We start from the raw sequence: 19773 nt of genomic DNA, 5'->3' as shown, positions 1-19773 counted from the left end.
CGGATCCATGAAATATCAATTAGTAGTTGAATTGCATCAACTTCGACAAGAACCAGGGCAATCCATCAATGACTACTATAATCAGCTTCGCTTCATTTAGGACCAAATTGACCTTTCTGATCCAATTTGGCCATGCTCAAAGGATGCTCAGCAATATGCTACAGTTAGAGATGAATTTCGTTTCTATGAATTCCTGATGTCACTTCACAAGGACTTTAAGCCCATTCGAGGTCAGCTTCTTAATTGCAGTCCTCCTCCCTCCCTTGATACTGCTGTAAACGAATTGGTTAGAAAAGAAGCTCGGCTTGCAACCCTTCAAGCCTAGAATAAGTTCAATGTTTTGGCTATTACTCCTTCTGCTCTTGCCATTGAGCAAGCTCAGCAATCAGGTGATTCTTCTAGCTCTAGCAATTGTCGCAAGCAGACCAACAAGAAGTTTTGCAATTATTGCAAGCGTCCTGGCCACACCATTGAGACTTGTTACTGTCGCAACAAATCTACTGCTGCTGTTGCTAATACTGAGCCTACTCCGCTGATGCCTTCCATTTTAACTGAGTCCTAGTCTTTTGGATCTATTATCAACCTATCCCCCACTGAACTACAGGAGATCATAGCTCAGGCTGTTCGTATGGCTGGTAATGCATCTCTTTCCACTGCTCTCTCAGTTCTACCCGGTAAGTCTCAAACTTGGCTTTTTGATTCTGCCTGTTGCAATCACATGACACCTCATTCATCCTTATTCTCCAAACTTGACCCTGCACCACACCTTCTTAATATTCATATAGCTGATGGTTCCACCATGCATGGGAATAGTTTAGGTTTTGTTTCAACCTCTAACCTCTCTATTCCTGGGGTCTTCTATGTACCTGACCTATCCTATAATTTGTGCTCTGTGGGACAATTAGTTGAACTAGGATATCGCCTTATTTTTGACTATTTTGGGTGTATTATGCAGGATTTGAGGACGAGGCAAGAGCTTGGGACCGGTCCTAGAGTTGGGTGTATGTTTCCCGTGGACAATCTTCATCTTCTACCTGTTGCTCTTGTCTCTGTTGCTGCTGTAGTTTCTTCCTTACCTTCTCTTGCACTTTGGCATTCTCGTCTTGGTCATGCCTCATCTACTCGGGTACAACAGTTTGCTTCTAAGGGTTTGTTAGGTTCTGTGTCCAAAGACAATTTTGATTGTACTTCATGCCAGTTAGGAAAACAGCCAGCTTTACCTTTCAATAATAGTGAATCTATCTTTAATAGTATTTTTGAGTTAATTCATTTTGATGTTTGGGGACCTTCTCCTGTTACTAGTATTGGTGGATCTCGTTATTTGGTTATTTTTATTGATGATTATTCTCGTTATAGTTGGATCTTTCCTATGAAATCTCGTTCTAAAATCTTACCAATATACAGTAACTTTGCAAAAATGGTTGAAACACAATTCTCCAAACATATCAAAACTTTTCGTTCTGATAATGCTCTTGAATATACTCAATATGCTTTTCAAGCTCTGTTACATTCCTATGGCACTGTACATCATCTAACCTATCTGGGCACCTCTCAACAAAATGGTCGAGTCGAAAGAAAACTTCGTCATATTCTTGACACTATTTGTGCTCTTCTTCTTTCTGTCAAAGTTCCTGCCCCATTTTGGGGTGAAGTTGCTCTTCATGCTGTTCATGCCATTAATCACATTCCAAGCACTGTCATCCATAATCAGACTCCGTATGAGCGCCTTTTTGGGTCACCCCCTAACTATGATTACCTTCACTCCTTCGGATTTGCTTGTTTCGTTCTTCTTCAGCCTCATGAGCACAACAAACTTGATCCTCGATCTAGACTTTGCTGTTAAACACATTTATAATTTATACCCTAATTCTCAATCCATCTTTATATGTATATTATTTATTACGGTCCATATACAAACATATTCAAATTCACAACATATATAATAATGAATATTTCATTATCCAAACCAATTTATTTATTACTTTGTTGAATTACATACATAATACTTTATTACTTTGGATCCCAGCAAAAGAATTACAGCTAGAAGTGACTTTGAGCAATAATACTTTTAAAATTTTAGCCACATATGAATCTAGATTGTGATCATTTAAGATTCTCAAATTACATTAATTTAGTCAAAGTTTTTTTTTCTTCGATCAATATTGCATATGCTCACTCAACACAAACTCATTCAATCCAATCCACACAATCTAAGAATTTCATAGTTTATGTGAAATTTTTTGGGGAGATAACAATTTTTGGGTTATGTAGTATCCTATATGTTATATTAAGGTTTCAACTAGTGTAAGGCAATATGAGAAGATTATTAAAGTGCCTTTCATAGTTGGAGTAGGAACAAAATTCGTGTTCTTAGAGTCTACACAGTATTTATCACACAAGGCAAGCCCACAAAAGCCCATCCAAATTATCTTTAAAAAAATGCCCAACAAAATAATATTACATATTATGCTAGATCAAAGAAGAGTGATGTAACATAAGGCTCCCATGGATGTGGACATACAGGTTCCCATGGACATTTTGTAGGGTTGGCAATTGCCTTCCATGAATGACATACAAAAAGTTCATGGATGATGATAGAGGAAGAGAAAGTAAGTACTTGTAATTCCTATTTTGCTAGTTTGATGAATTAGAAATTTGGATGAAAACTTGTTACTTATTATTTGTTTTGACGCACCTGAGAATTATTTAAAAAAAAAAATTATAGGAAGTTTAATTTTTTTTTTTTTGTTGAAAACATAGGAAGTTTAATTTCAATATAAGAGATAAATGACCCAATGGCTAGGACAAAAAAGCCTAGCTCAATTAACTCAAACCAATCACCTATGGGTTAGTTTGGTCCGGTTATTTTCATGATAATTGATTGGTTGGGATTGCCAATTTTTGAATCGAATGATGTTGGTTTAGATTGAAAATGCCCCAAACTAAACCAATCCCTACTTTTTTGGCCTTAATTTGGCTCAGGCCTTTGAGAATTTCTAGAAGGGTTCGCTCCAGGCCCTGATGAAAGTAATTAAATTAGGAGACATATTTCGTTACAACATGATTCCAAATTCAGCCCAGAAGCATATATATACTAATGCCCACATACTTACAAAACCATAAAGATATATAAACTCAACTCATAGATTATGTGTGATCACTAATAACTGTCACACATTTGCACAAAAATAGAATTGGGATAAGTGTTTGTTAAGGTAATTTGGTCATCATCATTTAGCAAAGAAATTGACCATTGCCTGCACAACTTGATTTCTAAAACAAGCACCCAAAGGATGTTCAATGCCCTATACGTATTCCTCTCTTTCAATTTTCCTCAGGCCTTTTTCTTTCTCCTCATGTATCATGCCCTCTCTCCAATATTCATACCCCATACCTCCTCAACCTTAAAACCCATATGCCAATCAATGCAATGCGTGCCAAACAAACTTAAATTAATTCAATTCTGTCAAGACCACAAATAAATCTAAACCTCCATCCATGGCAACAATGACCCTAAGACTCATCATTTCTAGCCTCCCTAATCTCATTATCTGGAACACCCTACACCATTTTTTGATGGTAGTAGTTGTTGGACTAGTTGTCCTATATCTTAAATACAAAAGAAAAGTCCCCATTTATTTACTAGACTTTGCTTCCTACAAACCTCCCAACTCTTATAGGCTACCCAAGTCAATGTTCCTAGAGGCTGTCTTTCTTAATAACCTGGATCCTGCCAGTATTGCTTTCCAGATCAAAATCTTAGAAAAATCAGGGTTCAGTGAGGAAATTTGCATTCCACCTTCACTTCCTCGAGTACCAATTAGAAAATCTCTCCCACTTGCCGTGGAAGAGGTTGTGACAGTTATCTTTTCTGTGGTCTCAGACTTGTTTAAGAAAAACAGTATCAACCCCAAAGCTATTGACATTGTAATCTCTAACGCTAGTATGTTTTGTCCTACACCATCTCTCAGCTCTATGATAGTCATTAAGTTCAGAATAAGAAGCAATGTCATGAGCTTCCATCTCTCTGGCATGGGATGTAGTGCTGGAATCATATCTGTGGGGCTAGCTAAAGACTTGTTGAGAGTGCATTGTAACTCTTTGGCTCTAATTGCCAGCACAGAGAGCCTACACTTGAATTGGTACACTGGCAAAAACCCACCCATGTTGTTAACCAATTGTCTCTTTCGAATGGGAGGTGCAGCTATATTACTATCTAGCCGTAAAGGAGACAAGAGCAAGGCAAAGTATGAGCTACAACACCTTGTTCGAACAAACAAAGCACAAGATGATGTATCCCATGCTTGTGTCTATCAGGATGTGGACTCTGAGAACAAGGTTGGGGTATCAATATCAAAGGGTATACTACATGTGGCTGGAGCTGCATTGAAAGCAAATATTGTTGCACTAGGACCATTGGTTTCGCCATTCAGAGAGCAACTTAGATATGGATTTTCCATACTATGCCACAAGATGTGGCCTAATTACACTATGCATGTCACCCTCAAGATACAACAACTCAGTCACCTTTCTAATTATCCTTACAAGTCTACACTGCTTGTAGAATAGGAATCTCTTAATTGAACTTTTCTTTTAGCCAAAAATATAGTGTATCGAAGGATATCTTATTTTCATGAAATTAGATTTTGATTCAGCAAAAATGTAGGTAGTTTTCTTTTTTACATGAAAATGGTGGAAATAAGAAAATTGATTTTCTCATCTAAAATCGGACATGTTGGCCGCATATTCATATTGGCTGAAGAAACATACACTAATGATCAAGATTATTTGGGTTTTAAATTTACTTTATTGTTGTTATAATTATCTTTAAAATGGATAGTAAATAGTAATTATATTGAATCATAATATATCAATGCCAACGGTAACATAAAAACTGTACAAGCAATGATGGTTTCAAGCAATATTAAAGATGATGGTTTCAAGCAATGAATTAAGATTGAATAATAGAAAAACGTTAGCCGCTAACGTTTACTATGCAGCCAACTCATAACAAATAGTTAAAAATAATAATAAATATAAAATATTATGATTTTTATAAAAATATTCCAACACTTAACACTGTAGTTTACCAAATATTCTAAACGCTATAATTCTTTCCGGTTAAAATAAGTTTTAAAATTAAACTTTTACTTCCTACGTACAACAATACCAAAACGAACACCATCAAAAAGGTTTTTTGCCAATTAACATAGCCTTGATTACCATATACAAGTCAAACGAAATCCACAACTAAGTCCATATTCATTAGTGGGACATTAAAGGCTTTATTAATTATATATAGCAACAGGAGTACTCCTTAATTAGGAAAGGAGTTTACAGATTGGATGACAATCTTCATAACATTATTAAAGAGTTGGAAAGGAAAATACTATATCATTGGTTCAATTGACCTTATTCATGTAAATACTCTTCTATTCCTCAAGTTGAGGAAATGTAACGGAACCCAACTGGCCTATAAATGAAAACAACACGGCCGATTGAAACATCGGTTCGAACGAACTGTATGGCCGATTGCAAGACTCCCACAGCAGGAAGCACAGTGTATTGCTCTATCGAAAGTCGAAACTGGCTTGCAGTAGAAATGCTGGCCATTCAACCATTTTATAGGATAAGTGTGGCCAAGTTGCAGCCGATTTTTCTGACATAAATCACGAAGCTAGAGCTCTCTGTGCAAGTCAAGAGAGATAATAACTCTCATGTTGTATGACATGAAGTTCACCTTCACCATGGATGCCGGCTTCGTGGGGTTACACCTACTAGCAGGCAGCAGCTTGATGTAGTTTGAGGCTTAGTGCAATAAATTTAAGCGGAATGTCTTTCTTTGTTTCATATTTAAATTGGTAGCGTGTTCATCGGTTCATGTTCATGTTATGCACAAATTAATTACAAATTATATATATATATATATTATCACTTGAAATTCTAAATTAACTAATATAACAAATATGTTATGTGGAAGTTTGTTAATATTATTAAATTATCTTATATTATATATAATAAGTGAACAGAAATATATATTTTTTGTTGACATGTGAGAATTTCATTAAAATCTTGTGCTATATTTATCAAAAAATCCTATTTGAGATTCAATTAACAAATTTATGTCTATTTCATAAGTTTTTATATTAAAATTGATAATTTCTAGTAATAAAATTTATGTCTATCTAGAATATAAAATATTTGATCGCAAGAGCCATAACCTCGAGATCCACCCCAATGAATGGGTAGAAGAAGTGCGTTAATATCTCAATAAAATCGACTAATTATATTTGCCCCCGTATATCGAGGGCTTTACATTGTATTACCCACTAATTTATTAAAATGTAAAAATAAGAAAATAATAACAATAAAGTAATATCTGCTTCATTTTAATTAAAATTTTAATTTTAATTTTAATTTTAATTTTAGTTTAATTTTTGTTGAAAAAAAAGTACATAACGTTTTTTTCTAGTTACAATTTGAGAAAATTTACATGACTTTGTTTTATAAATACATTCTAAAAAATAAAAATTTACATGACTTTGTTTTATAAATGCATTCAAAATATATATATATATATATATATTAGGGACAACGTTAGGCTACAAACTTGGTTGTAGCCAAATTCCACAACTCCCACTAAAAAAATTAACATTGCTATATTTTTTGAAAATCTAATTATCGAATTGCTTATTCTTTGTGTTCTTAACAAGTATGTCAAATTTCATATCAATAATATGTTATTTACAACTTGATAGATAAACTTATTTTTTAAGCATAATTTTATATTACAAAAACTTAAAACTTAAACATTTGATTGATGATATAACAATCGATTTTTGATTTTCTGAAAATTTTGCATACATGAAAGATATAACAAAAAGTAAATGTTATTAAATAGTGAATTTGTCAAAATTCATATTCAATATGAAAAAATAAATATTGAGTAAGTTATTGCCATTGACTATAACCAAGTTTGTTGCCAAACTTTATCCAAATTTTAGCGTGTATTTAATTAATAGTTGGATCATCGATATAAAAAATGTTGACAACAATTTAGGATCAAAGATTTGAATCTAATCTAGAGACCATGTGATGCCATGGCCTTCCCAACCCCTAAGATTTTTTTTCTTTTTTTTTTTAATGGGGTTTATAGTAAAAGTATGTAGTCTATACTTTGGAGACTTGTAAGTAACTCCTCTCAAAAGCTAAATTGGTCCAAAGGGGCCCAAAATATATAAATAGCCAACTTGCCCATATGTAGTGTTTCCATATTGAGGGAATCAACTCATCTAGGACCACCAGTACCTTAAGGACCTCAACACTACCATCAATATGGGTTGGACAAAAGCTCTAACTTTCATTCCTCTAAGCTTGCTCTCTCTTTGTGGAATTAATTTTATGAAAAGAAAGATTTTGAATTAATCATTATTATTGATTTTTTTTTTTCTAGAATACAAAAGGCTTAAAATTTTTGAGTTGGAAAATATGCCATTTTTTTCTATGCTTTATTTATTATTATTTTTTAGTTAATTTACCAATTTCAACTATTAGAATATGAATTTGAAAAAATTAAGAAAGTAAAGGCTAATTATATTTGTATGTTTTGGTGCTAATTTAGTTAAAAGAACGAGGAATAGATTATAACATAAAAATGATCACTTTCTCTTTTTGTAGTTGTAAGGACCCAAAATGCGTTTGCACAGCAGCCCACTCGAAATAATGAACTGAGTTTGTTAAATTTGGTCCAAACCAATAGAATTTATAAGAGATGGAATAGCACAACAAGCATGGATTCTTCACGAGAATTGTCTATTTGGAAGAAATCCCCTTTGTCCTTAGGATTAGGTACACTAGTAATTTTTCATTGAGGCTCCTCAATCATGGCTAGCCAAAAGATCATCCCCCCCCCCCCCACCTTTTATAGCCCCTTCCCATTACATCCTCTCCGTCCATCACTACTGGACATTTACCCCTCTTCAACACCTGTCACCTGTCGTATCTAAAGTAGGTGGCGACGGTAGCTGGAATGGCTGTAACCAACACTATTCAGGTCACTTCCTCATTCAATGTGGCTAATAAAGCTAGTGTATACCATTTAATGCGGATGGGATAGGCCGCTCCAAACCGGCTGCTCCTTGTCTGCCACTGACCTTCATTTCCATTAGTTTGAAATTCATTCTGCAAAGCTACAGATGGTACTTCAGCAGATCCATCTCCTTCCTCGGGCGTCATCGCTCCTTGCGCCCATGTTCGGTGTTGTGCCCAAGTTAATGCCGCTACCTTTCCTATTCCTCTTCGGGCCTCGGCCCAGTACTTCGACCCTTTAACTTCCTCCTTGGTCCTCGGGTACCCACAATAACCCCCTAAAACTTTCACTATTTGTCTACAAGACAACAGTGAAGTTTTAGTTTTATAAGTGGAACATGTACGTGCCATATGCGTTTACACGTATCTGCGTCCCTTAATCTGTCATTCGCACGCCATTGGCGCTTCGGACTTTACAAACCCTCATTTATGGCATCAGGTGGCTGCTTGTCTCCCCACGTTCTACGGTCTGATGGGAATCGTACGGTTCCTATTTCTTCTCATTTAATAGGCGGGAATTTTACCGCCCATTTTTTACTCCTATAAAAGGAGGATCCACAGTTGGCCAAGGCTCATTTTTGATATCCTGGAGACTTAAGCTTTGACGAAAAGGAAAAAACTCTCGAGGAGCGCTCATTGCTTTCTGCAGTAGGTGTGTTGGTTTTCATTGTGTTTTGCTCTTTTATAAGTTTCACACTTTGTACTTAGAACAAAAACATGGGTAGATATGCTAGTTTTGTAGACACCAAGGAGGCTAGGACAACTTTTAGAGCTCAGTTTAGGATCCCTTGTAATGTGGAAATTAGGCATTGCGAGGAGGGTGAATGGTTAGTTTTGAACCGACCCCCTGAATCTGTAGTTTTTTCCATGATCGTCTTCATTGAAGGCGGGATGGAACTACCTATGGGACTAGTAACTAGGGACTACCTCATAAATTATAGGTTAACCCCGACCCGGTGTTCTCCTAACATTTTTAGGATCCTTAGGTGCATAGATGCCATAAACCGTAGGATGGGGACTCACCTCACTTGGCATGACATGAACTGGGTCTATAACTACCAGAAAAGGAAAAAGACAAAATACTACATTAAATGTTGGGTCTCCGCAGTTAGGTTAATCTCGTGCCTGCCTGACTCAAGCAAAGGCATGGACAAAGATTACCTTATTGTTTCAGGAGGATGGCACGATGGGAGGCACTGCTCCACCCAGAAAGGGGAACCAGGTAGCACTCCCGAGGACCGGGGTCATCATTAGGACTTTGAGTAGTTTATTTTTGTAACTGTTTCTTTCTCCTCCACTCCTTTGCTAACAATACTCATGGTTTCCTTTGGCAGACGAGTACCACACAGCCCCAGCCAAATAGTTGGTGAATTTTCACGGCTTGAACAGAATCCTCAAGTCGAAGATATTCCTGCACCGAGAAGGACAGCTTAGGGTAGTGCACGTCATCCTTGGCTATAAACCCTCAACCAAGCGCTTTCAGAGTCCAAAAAATGTCATCAAGGCCCGTGATCTATGCTTGGCTCTGATAGACGTCGTTGTCCCAGGCTTTTTGTTGACAACACACCCTCCCAAAGGGACCCAAGATGCCCAGATCCCAGCGCCTCTAGCTGCTCGGCTCTTGTACTCCTAGGAACCTCCGCTACCATCCGACGAGGAGGCCGAGGGCTCCACATCCAACTTTGTCCATAAGGTGACAGAAAAAGACTTTGAAGTTTTACGCCGGCCGAACGCTCCAAACACCTCACAAGCCCTTTCATCAGCGACTATGGGTTTCAAAGAAAGGGCCTCTAACCATCTTGCGCTGCTGTCGACCCATGCCGGAGGCACTTCCTCAGTGGTGATAGTACCACCCCACCCACTAACCCCCGCCACAATACGCATGTCCCTGACCGAGGCAGCAGAAAAGAAGCGAAAGTGAGGAAAGGCTACGGAAGAGGCTGAGGAGGGGGAGATATCCAAGCCCCCAGTTAAGAAGGCCCGCACAGGCAGAAGGCATCAAAGGAAGAGGCACGAACACACCGCACCCTCGAGGGAAAGTGGCGGGGACCATGCCAAGAAGGCCTCTGCTGAGAGGCCTGCTTTCACCCTAAGCTCGGGCGCTTCCATGCTTGATGATGCCACCCTGAAAGATCGCTCAAAGGGTAGCTCAGGCCTAGTAACAGAGTGCTTAGAGAGGGCACTGTGCCTTCTAAAGGACATGGAGAAGCTGAAGTCCTTCAAGAAAAGAGAGGTCTTCCTATCCCTGAAGCAGGACCTCGCCAAGGTTCCTCGGCCAACTTCTTCATCTATCAAGTGGTTCTATCTAAGATTTATAAAAGGCTGACTTGGTTTCTTTTGTTCTCCTCTTTGTAGGCTGTTCAGGCTTCCTTCATGGCAGAGGAGTAGGTTGACTATTCCTTAGATATGGCTAGGAAGGCCGAGAAGGCCCACAAGAATGCCGAGAAGGCTCGAGTTGAGGCAGAGAGGAAGCTGAAGGAGACCCTTACTCAGCTGTCCGAAGTGGAAAAAGCCTACCGCAACGCTGAATCCTCTTTGAAAGGCTATGAGAGGCAGGCCTTCGAGGCCTTAGAGGCCTAAAGGAAGGCCGAGAGCACGCTGGCTCTCACCACAATGGAGCTGAAGCAAGCCAACCAACAGCTGGAGGCCAAGAAGGCTGAAAAGGCCTAGGCCGAGCAAGCAACCTATGATGCGGGCATGACCAAGACTGCTGAGAGCCTTACTGCCCAGCTTCTTGACGTCACCCATGCCTTCAACCGAAAGGTGTGGGAAAAGGCCATGAATTCCGCCTGACAACCATAGCTCCTCAGTCTCCAACGGATCCGAGTTCTAGCCCTCCTACTTCTACCGAGCCCTAGGATCCACTTCGTTCCCCTACTTCATCCAAGGGCTCCCCCCTCAAGAAACTATAGTGGACATGGAGGCCGAAGAAAGGGTTCCTGAAGGGGTGCCCTTAAAGAAGTAGAAAGAGAAAAAGGAGCAGAAAGATAAGAAGGAGAAGGACACCAAGGAAAAAGAGCCCAGTGCTTAGTTCAGTCTTTTATGTAGGAGTTCCTTGGTGAGTTTTTGTGATGGAACAGCCTCCCTTTTTTTTTTTCTTTTTTCTTTTTTCTTTTTTTTTGTTACAAGATTTTCATAATGAATGATTAAAAGTTTAAGGGTTTCTATCTTTTCGTGCTTATAGGCTTTCTCGAGTACCCCGAACGCTTAAACTCCTTGTTGCTTCTTTTTATTTCTGTTAACCCAGCCACAACCATTTGGAATTGAATGCGCATGTGACTAAGCTAACTAGTATTCCTTTTTCGAAGTCCAAACCAAGTGCTTCTAGTCTTTGCTACTTGATCCCTTCTAACGCTTTAACACCTAGAATATTTTTTGGCATGTTAATTTACCCTAGACTTGTGGCCGAGGAGCCAAGAAAATCCTAGGTTCTGCTTAACACTTAGAAAATTTGCGTCATGTTAATTTATCCTAGGCTTGTAGCCAAGGAGCCAAGCAAGTCCTAGGTTCTATTTAACATTTAGATAATTTTTGCCATGTTAATTTACCCTAGGCTTGTGGTCAAGAAGCCAGGCAAGTCCTAGGTTATGTTTATCACTTAGAGAATTTGCACCATGTTAATTTACCCTAGGCTTGCGGCCGAGAAGCCAGGCAAGTCTTAGGTTCTTTTTAATATTTAGAGAATTTTTGCCATGTTAATTTACCCTAGGCTTGTGGCCGAGGAGCCAGGCAAGTTCTAGGTTCTGTTTAACACTTAAAGAATTTTTTTCATGTTAAGTTACCCTAGGCTTGTGGCCGAGGAGCTAGGCAAGTCCTAGATTCTGCTTAATACTTAGACGATTTGAGCCATGTTAATTTACCATAGGCTTGTGGCTGAGAAGCCAGGCAAGTCCTAGGTTTTGTTTAACACTTAAAGAATTTTTGCCATGTTAATTTACCCTAGGTTTGTGGCCAAGGAGCCAGGCAAGTCCTACATTCTGTTTAACATTTAGAGAATTTGTGCCATCTTAATTTACCCTAGGCTTGTGGCCGAGGGGCCAGGCAAGTCCTAGGTTCTGTTTAACACTTAGTATGAGGTATAACAAGACACAAAAGTTACAAAATCCATTAGTAGTAATAACACCGCAGATTATTTACATTCCATGGGTGAGGGACTACATTTCCATCTAGGTCCATCAAGTAGTAGGCCCCAATTCCTGCCACAGAAATGATTTTGTACGGCCCTTCCCAATTGGGACCCAGTTTGCCCCAGGCAGGAAGCCGAGCCGTCCCTACCACCTTCCTCAGAACTAAGTCTCCCGGGGTCAAGGGCCTAGATTTAATGCCCTTATCATATTACTACTTTAGTCTTTGCTGGTAGTGTGCCATTTTCATCATTGCCACCTCTTGTCTTTCTTCGGCTAAATCTAGACTATCCAAAAGTAACTAGTGATTTTCTTCAGCATTGAATCAGTCCATTCTCAGAGTTGGAAATCCCGCCTCAAGAGGAATTACTGCTTCTGAGCCAAACATCATTGAGAATGGGATTTCCCCGGTTAACCTTCGAGGCATGTGTTAGGACATATGTGTTTTCACTTGTTAAGAACATATGTCACTTATTTATGTAAATTGGCTAATCCTTTGACAAAACGCACTCTACTTGTAATTGGGTAGTTCTAGGTGTTTTTAATACTTCAAGAAACAAGGTTTTAAGATCAAGTGTTGAAGTCATCAAGTCTGTCCAAGAAAAAGCAAGCTGAAGTGCAATTTCATTAAATCTTGACACCTGCTCAATAGCTACCTCGACACTTGCTATCTGTCGAAATTTAAAAATTTAGATTTTCTGATATGATTTTCTTGGGATCCATGAATATGTTTTTGGGCCTTCTTTTCTCCAAACCCTAAACATATAAAAGGATTGTTTTAAGAGCCGTCAAGTGTGACACAAGTTGCAAATTCATTGAGCAATCTCTGTTCAAGCAAATTGTGATCAAAAGACGAAGTTCTTGACCTAGTTCATCTTCCTTCAAGAAGTTGCGGTGTATTTGCACCATAGGGTTTTATGACCAAGCATCTTCCTGATCTTCATCTATAGGACGAACTGAAGAACTTTGCAGCCAACCTTTCTTCCTTAAGTTGGTGTTCTGAAGTCGCATACTGGGATTCGCACATTGGTTAGTCACGTACTTGGGAGCCGTGCATCAAAGGTGGGAACTGTCGCTACAGATCAACTCCAATTGGGTATTGGGATAAGGGTTCAACTGTAGGTTGGTAAGGTACTTGGGATTCCTTTACTTGTAACCGCTTGATTTGATAATAGTGGAGTTTCGGGAGTGGTCACTTGAAAATCACCCGGTAGGGTTTTTGCCGCGAGGTTTTTCCCCATTCGTAAACAAATCACCGTGTCATTTAATTTCCACTGTATATTTAGTTTTTGGTGATTTGTTTGTGCTTCCATGCAATTGCATGATAAATTGATTAATTAATAACTTGGCTAATTAATTAATTGGTTTTATCACAAGGGGTCATTCAGTTTGTGGCCTATCAAGTGGTATCAGAGCAGACACACTCTGATTAGGTTTAATCTTTACTGTGTTGATCCATTGACCCATGTTGTCATAGCTATAACTGGCTTGAAAAGATACTTGTTTTCAAATACATCTTGTTTTTCTAATCACTATTTGTTTAAGTGTCTCAGAAAACACAAGTCTAAAAGTTATTTGAATTCCTTTATAATGACTATTGAAAAAGATCTTAGTTTAGCTAAGAAGAAACTAGACTGTCTCAGAATAAGAATGTGCAAAGGAGTTCATCTGAGAAGAGTAAAAGCTAAAGGCTTAGCTCATCAAAGGCAGTTAAGTGAAAGAACCATTCCCTCTGATTTGTCATCCAAGCATGAAGTGTGTTTCATGATCAAGTCTGCTTTCAAAGTAATGAATACATGTCTATGGTATCTTGACAGTGGTTGCTCAAGACACATGATTGGAGACCGATCTCTCTTCAAGATCTTTGAGCCTAAAAAGGGTGGTAATGTAACTTTTGGTGATGGAAGCAAGTCACAAATTAAAGGGAAAGGAATCATATCTCTACCAAGACTGCCAGACATCGCAAATGTTCTTTATGCAGAAGGTCTAAGGGTGAACCTATTGAGCATAAGTCAAATATGTGATCAAGACTTCATGGTGCTATTCTCAAAGGAAAAGTGTCTTGTCATAAATAAGTCTGGAAAAAAGCTCATTAGTGGGGTTCGCACTCTGGACAACTGCTATGGATTGGTTCCTGATGCCGATATAGTGTGCAATAGTATTCGCCTGCCTAATGAAGATCTATGGCATCAACGAATGGGACATGCTAGTTACAAGCATCTATCCATTGTATCTAAGCATGAATTTATCTTGGGGATACCAAAGCTTAGCAGAATGAGCAATGTGGTGTGTGGACCATGTCAACTTAGGAAACAGACAAAAGCTAAGCATCCAGGCACTCAGACTTCAGCTACCTCCAGACCATTGGAGCTTTTGCATTTAGATCTTATGGGTCTAACCAGAACTGAGTCTCTTGGTGGTAAAAGATACATCATGGTTGTGGTAGACGACTTCACTAAATACACTTGGGTCATCTTACTCCGATCCAAGTCTAATGCTCCTGAGCACATTGAAACTTTGTGCACAAGACTGAAGAATGAAAAGAGCTTAAAGATTGATCGAATTCGAAGTGACCATGGTAAAGAATTCGAGAACTCATACATGGAGTCTTTCTGCACAAGATTAGGCATATCTCAAAAGTTCTCTGCTCCTATTACTCCTCAGCAGAATGTGTGGTAGAAAGAAAGAATAGGGTTATTCAAGAGATGGCCAAAGCCATGTTGCATAACAAAGATGTGGCTCGAAACTTATGGGGAGAAGCCGTAAACACTGCCTGTCATACAGTTAATAGGGTGTACTTCAGACCCGGTACCAAAAAGACTCCCTATGAGTTATGGAAAGGAAGAAAGCCAAATGTGAAGTATTTCAGGATATTTGGAAGCACTTGCTTCATCCTTAAGGATAGAGAGAATGTGGGAAAGTTTGACTCTCGAAGTGATGAAGGCATATTTCTGGGATACTCATCCACAAGCAAGGCATATCGGGTATTCAACAAGAGAACTCTGAAGGTAATGGAAACAGTAAATGTGGTCATTGATGAGTCTTTAGATTCCAGTACTGAGAAAGGCATTGAGGACCTCTCTAAAGAAAGTCTTCCTCCTGAGCCTAAGGAAGTTCAAGATATTTCTGAACCGGAACCTGTGTCCCCAAGTACTCCTAGTATTGTGGAAGACTCTGCAGATGCTCCTACTTCACCAGATTCTATGTCTCATGAAGAAAAAGGACCCTCCTCTAGAATCAAATTAAATCATCCTCCTGATGTTATTGTGGGAAACATGAATGAACTCACATTAAGGAAATGTACAGTTGATAAATGTGTTGCTAACTTTGTGTCTTATTCCTGTTATTTGTCACAGGTTGAACCCAAGAAAGTTGAGGAAGCACTACAAGATGAAAGTTGGGTCGAAGCAATGCATGATGAACTACTTCAGTTTCAGAGGAATGATTTTTGGACTCTAGTATCTAGACCAGAAGGTGAGCACATCATCGGTACAAAGTGGATATTCTGCAACAAGACTGATGAAGAAGGCAATGTGATTCGCAACAAGGCTCGACTTGTGGCTCAAGGATACTCATAGATGGAAGGAGTAGATTATGATGAAACATTTGCCCCAGTTGCCCGAATAGAGTCAATAAGAATTCTGCTTGCTCTAGCATGTCAGCTGAATTTCAAACTCTATCAGATGGATGTAAAAACTGCCTTCTTGAATGGGTTACTCAAAGAGGATGTCTATGTGGCTCAACCAAAAGGATTCATTGATCCACACTTTCCGGATCATGTGCTATACCTTAAAAAGGCACTTTATGGGTTGAAGCAAGCTCCTAGAGCCTGGTATGATAGATTCACACAATATCTGGTGTCACATGGGTTCACAAAAGGAAAGGCTGATCATACTCTCTTTATCAAAAAGGAAGATGGTGAGTTGATGGTTGCTCAAGTCTATGTTGATGATATCATCTTTGGGTCGACTAAGGATGAACTTGCTCATGACTTCTCAAAACTCATGCAAGCAGAGTTCGAGATGAGCATGATTGAAGAGCTGACTCACTTCCTAGGATTGCAAATTCGTCAACAAGATTCAGGTATATTTCTTTCTCAATCTAAATATGCTAAGAATCTTGTGAAAAAGTTTGGTTTGGAATCTGCTAGTTCTGTTAGAACCCCTATGAGCCCAAATGTTAAACTCATTGTAGACTTGTTAGGAAAGAGTGTTGACCCCTCTCTTTACAAAAGCATGATAGGTAGTCTTCTTTACCTTACTGCTAGTAGACCTGACATTAGTTACAGTATTAGAGTGTGCGCTAGATATCAGGCTAATCCCAAGGAATCCCACATAATTGCTTTAAAAAGAATTATAAAGTATGTCAAAACCACTGCTGAGTTCGGTGTGTGGTATAGCAAGGACACTAATGGTGTCTTAGCTGGGTACTCTGATGCTGATTGGGCTGGTAATGCTGATGACAGAAAAAGTACTTCAGGGGGTTGTTTCTATGTGGGTAACAATCTTGTCTCTTGGATGAGCAAAAACTAGAATTCCATTTCCTTATCCACTGCAGAAGCTGAATACATTGCTGCTAGTAGCTGCTGCACCCAACTCCTCTAGATGCAAAAACTCCTTCATGATTATGGTATTTGTCAAGAGCATCTCACTATTTACTGTGACAATACCAGTGCCATAAATATCTCTAAGAACTCGATTCAGCATTCTCGAACCAAACACATAGAGATTCGACATCACTTCATTAGGGAGCTTGTCAAAAATGGAACTTTCACTCTTGAGTTTATCCACACAGATGATCAGAAGGCTGACTTGTTCACCAAACCTCTTGACAGCAAACGTTTTGAATTCCTTCGTCAAAACATTGGTGTCGTCTCCATGGATTGATCTCTTTCTCTTATCCCTCTTCCTCATGCATTTGCATCTAGTTTTATGCTTTGCTTTGTTTTAACATGTTTTGTGTGTTTACCTTCAGTTTTGTTTATTTTGTTTTTAAATATAAAAATTATAAAAAAAAATTGAAAAATCAAAAAAATACAAAAACAGTGTGTGTTTTGTGTACTTTGGTACTTATGTACCTTGGATGGCCATTGAAACAAAGTATCTAAACTTTGTATCTCTTATAGCTTAGATGAGCATCTTTATGCACAACTAAGCAAGTGAGCTTTGTGGCTCTTGTTTGTGATGAGTAAGATTAAGTTATCTCTTAAACTTAACACTTGTATCACTCTTTTTGACGGGTAGGACTAGAAAATCCTAAGAGAAAGGCATAAATAACCATCTCACCACTGTTGCCCGCCAATCATAATATGACACCTGTATGCTTCAACATAGCAAAAGTGTGATGTCAAATGTTTAACATCTTGGGTATTTCTTTTCTCTCTTTTATATGCCCATGTATGATATGCTTAAAAGAAAATATGCAAAGAAAATAAAAAGCAAAAAGATCAAAAATGCTTTAAATATAGTTGCAAGCGTGTATTCTAGGAGATGTGGGAGTTATAGGATGTACCTCGAAGGTGATAGTCCCCATCAAACAGTCATGATTATGTGTGAGTTAAAGTTATTTTCTCATATCTCAGATCGTCATAACATGCATACACATATGCAATCTTGCGATGTTTTTCACACACAACACGCAATATTCTTTGCCACTTTTGATACATGTGCAGGTACGATGTGATTTGGCCATCACAAGTGTTTACATGTGCTAATGTATGCTCACTAAACTGTCTTAACTTGTTTTTTAAAAATAAAATTGGTTAGACTTATTTTGTGTGTGTGTGTGTGTGTGTGTGTGTGTGTGTGTGTGTGTGTGTGTGTTTTTGAGGATCCATGTGCTTAAATTCTTATTGAGAGATGATTTTGAGAGCTTTATATGTTGAATGGATCATTGGTTGAGGTGTTTGTTAGATTGCATTCATGTCTGTGCTTTTCTCTTCTCGAAACACTATTTTTAACTGCTTGCTCAACACCCCCTTGATACCTGGTCATCTGTCGAGCCTCTCAAGCCTTTTTCTTATCGCAATCTCAACACCTCTTCGACACCTGATAGATCGATCGAGAAAGTTTCTGTCCCCTCGACACCTCCTCGACACCTTGTCAATCGATCGAGCTTCTTTTATCTGAAATTGATCTTGCACCTCGACACCTCTCGATACCTGCAGCTGTCGAAGGCAAAATTCTCGACACCTTTCTCGACAGCTTCCTCGATACCTCTTGACACCTCAGCTGTCAAGAATTATTGAGGTGCCTATATAAGCTGCGATCGCGATCTTTCTCTCATTCTGTCGATCTCTCTCGATCTATCCGAAGACTTTTCACCTCCCAAATAAGTTTCTCTCACTCAAATCTTCAAATCTTCATCATTTTTGGTCTTCCCTTGATTTCCTTCACTTGGTAAGTTCATTTTCCCTTCCTTTTTCATGCATTGCATGTTTTGAAACCTAGGTTTTGGGATTTTTTGAAATTTTTGGGGTTTTTCAAAATTGATGAGTTGTTCTTGAAATTTTAGGTTGGTTTTTCACTTAAATTCTTTTAAAATGTCATACATTGCATTCCATGTGCATTGGAATCACATTTACATGCATTTAGATGTGTGTTTTATGCTGTGTGCTGATAGGATTGGATTGGGCTGAGCCCATGATGCCTTTTTTATTTGCATGTCACATGCTCATGCATTCCTATGCATACGTACTTATTGTTCAATATATTTGATATATGTGAATTGTTTTAGGAACTTTTTTGATTGTCTTCCTCTTTATCTCTTTCTCATTCTTTTACGTTAGTAGTGTCTATGGCACCCAAACGTAAATCCACTCATACTCGGAACCCTCTGCATTCTGGAGCTTCCTCTTCTTCTGACTCTACTCCTCTTAACCTTCGGTTCCGTGATGGAGATGCCCACAAGGCATTTTCGGAGAACTTTCCTCGACAAGGTGTTCATTCGGAATGCCAAGTCATTCTGGCGGACTTCGTCGACATTGACCTTCCCACTGTCATTCACAGTAGGGGATGGGGGTCACTGTGTGACATCCCGGTCACTTGTCCCCTTGTGCTGATTCAGGAGTTTTACTCCAACATGCACGGGATAGATTGTTCAATACCTCTCTTTTTCACTCGCGTTCGAGGTACGCGCATTCCTGTCACACCGCAGCTAGTTGCGGATGTGCTTAAGGTTCCTAAGATAGAGTTTCCTGACTATCCTTCTTGTGAGCATCTGAGGACTGTGTCCAAAGATGAGCTCATCTCTGCCTTTTGTCAGCGCCCTACTAATTAGGGAGAGCATCAGTACACATCATGTAGGCCTTTTGCTAAAGGTCCTAGATTTCTTAACATAGTGATGACTTTTGTACTCCATCCACTTTCTCACTACAACTCCATCACTGAGCCTCGTGCTCGATTTTTGTTATCTTTGTTAGAGCATCTTACTATAGATTTTCCTTCTCACTTCATTCTTTCTACCATAGATGTTTATCTTGATTCGGCGTCCCGTGATAAGCTCATCTTTCCTTCTGCTATCACGAGGATCTTACGCCATTTTTCCATTCCCTTTCCTGTGT

The 19773-nt window shown here is 38.9% G+C and overlaps 1 protein-coding gene across 1 annotated transcript; it reads left to right on the top strand.

Moving 5' to 3' along the window:
* The first annotated feature begins 3507 nt into the window (after positions 1 to 3507).
* Positions 3508 to 4569, top strand: LOC112013180 (probable 3-ketoacyl-CoA synthase 21). Its single transcript, XM_024045565.1, has one exon. The coding sequence runs from the start codon at positions 3508 to 3510 to the stop codon at positions 4567 to 4569; it is 1062 nt and encodes a 353-aa protein (XP_023901333.1).
* Positions 4570 to 19773: the final 15204 nt, after the last annotated feature.

The sequence above is a fragment of the Quercus suber genome, unplaced genomic scaffold (genome assembly GCF_002906115.3).
Source record: "Quercus suber isolate HL8 unplaced genomic scaffold, Cork oak 2.0 scaffold_167A, whole genome shotgun sequence".
Classification (NCBI taxonomy): domain Eukaryota; kingdom Viridiplantae; phylum Streptophyta; class Magnoliopsida; order Fagales; family Fagaceae; genus Quercus; species Quercus suber.
The sequence above is the reverse complement of the archived record's forward strand: the minus strand, read 5'-3'. Positions and strand labels throughout refer to the sequence as shown.

Bases quoted from the DNA above. Each gene is read 5' to 3' on its own strand.
- LOC112013180 (XM_024045565.1), top strand. From the start codon at position 3,508: ATGACCCTAAGACTCATCATTTCTAGCCTCCCTAATCTCATTATCTGG.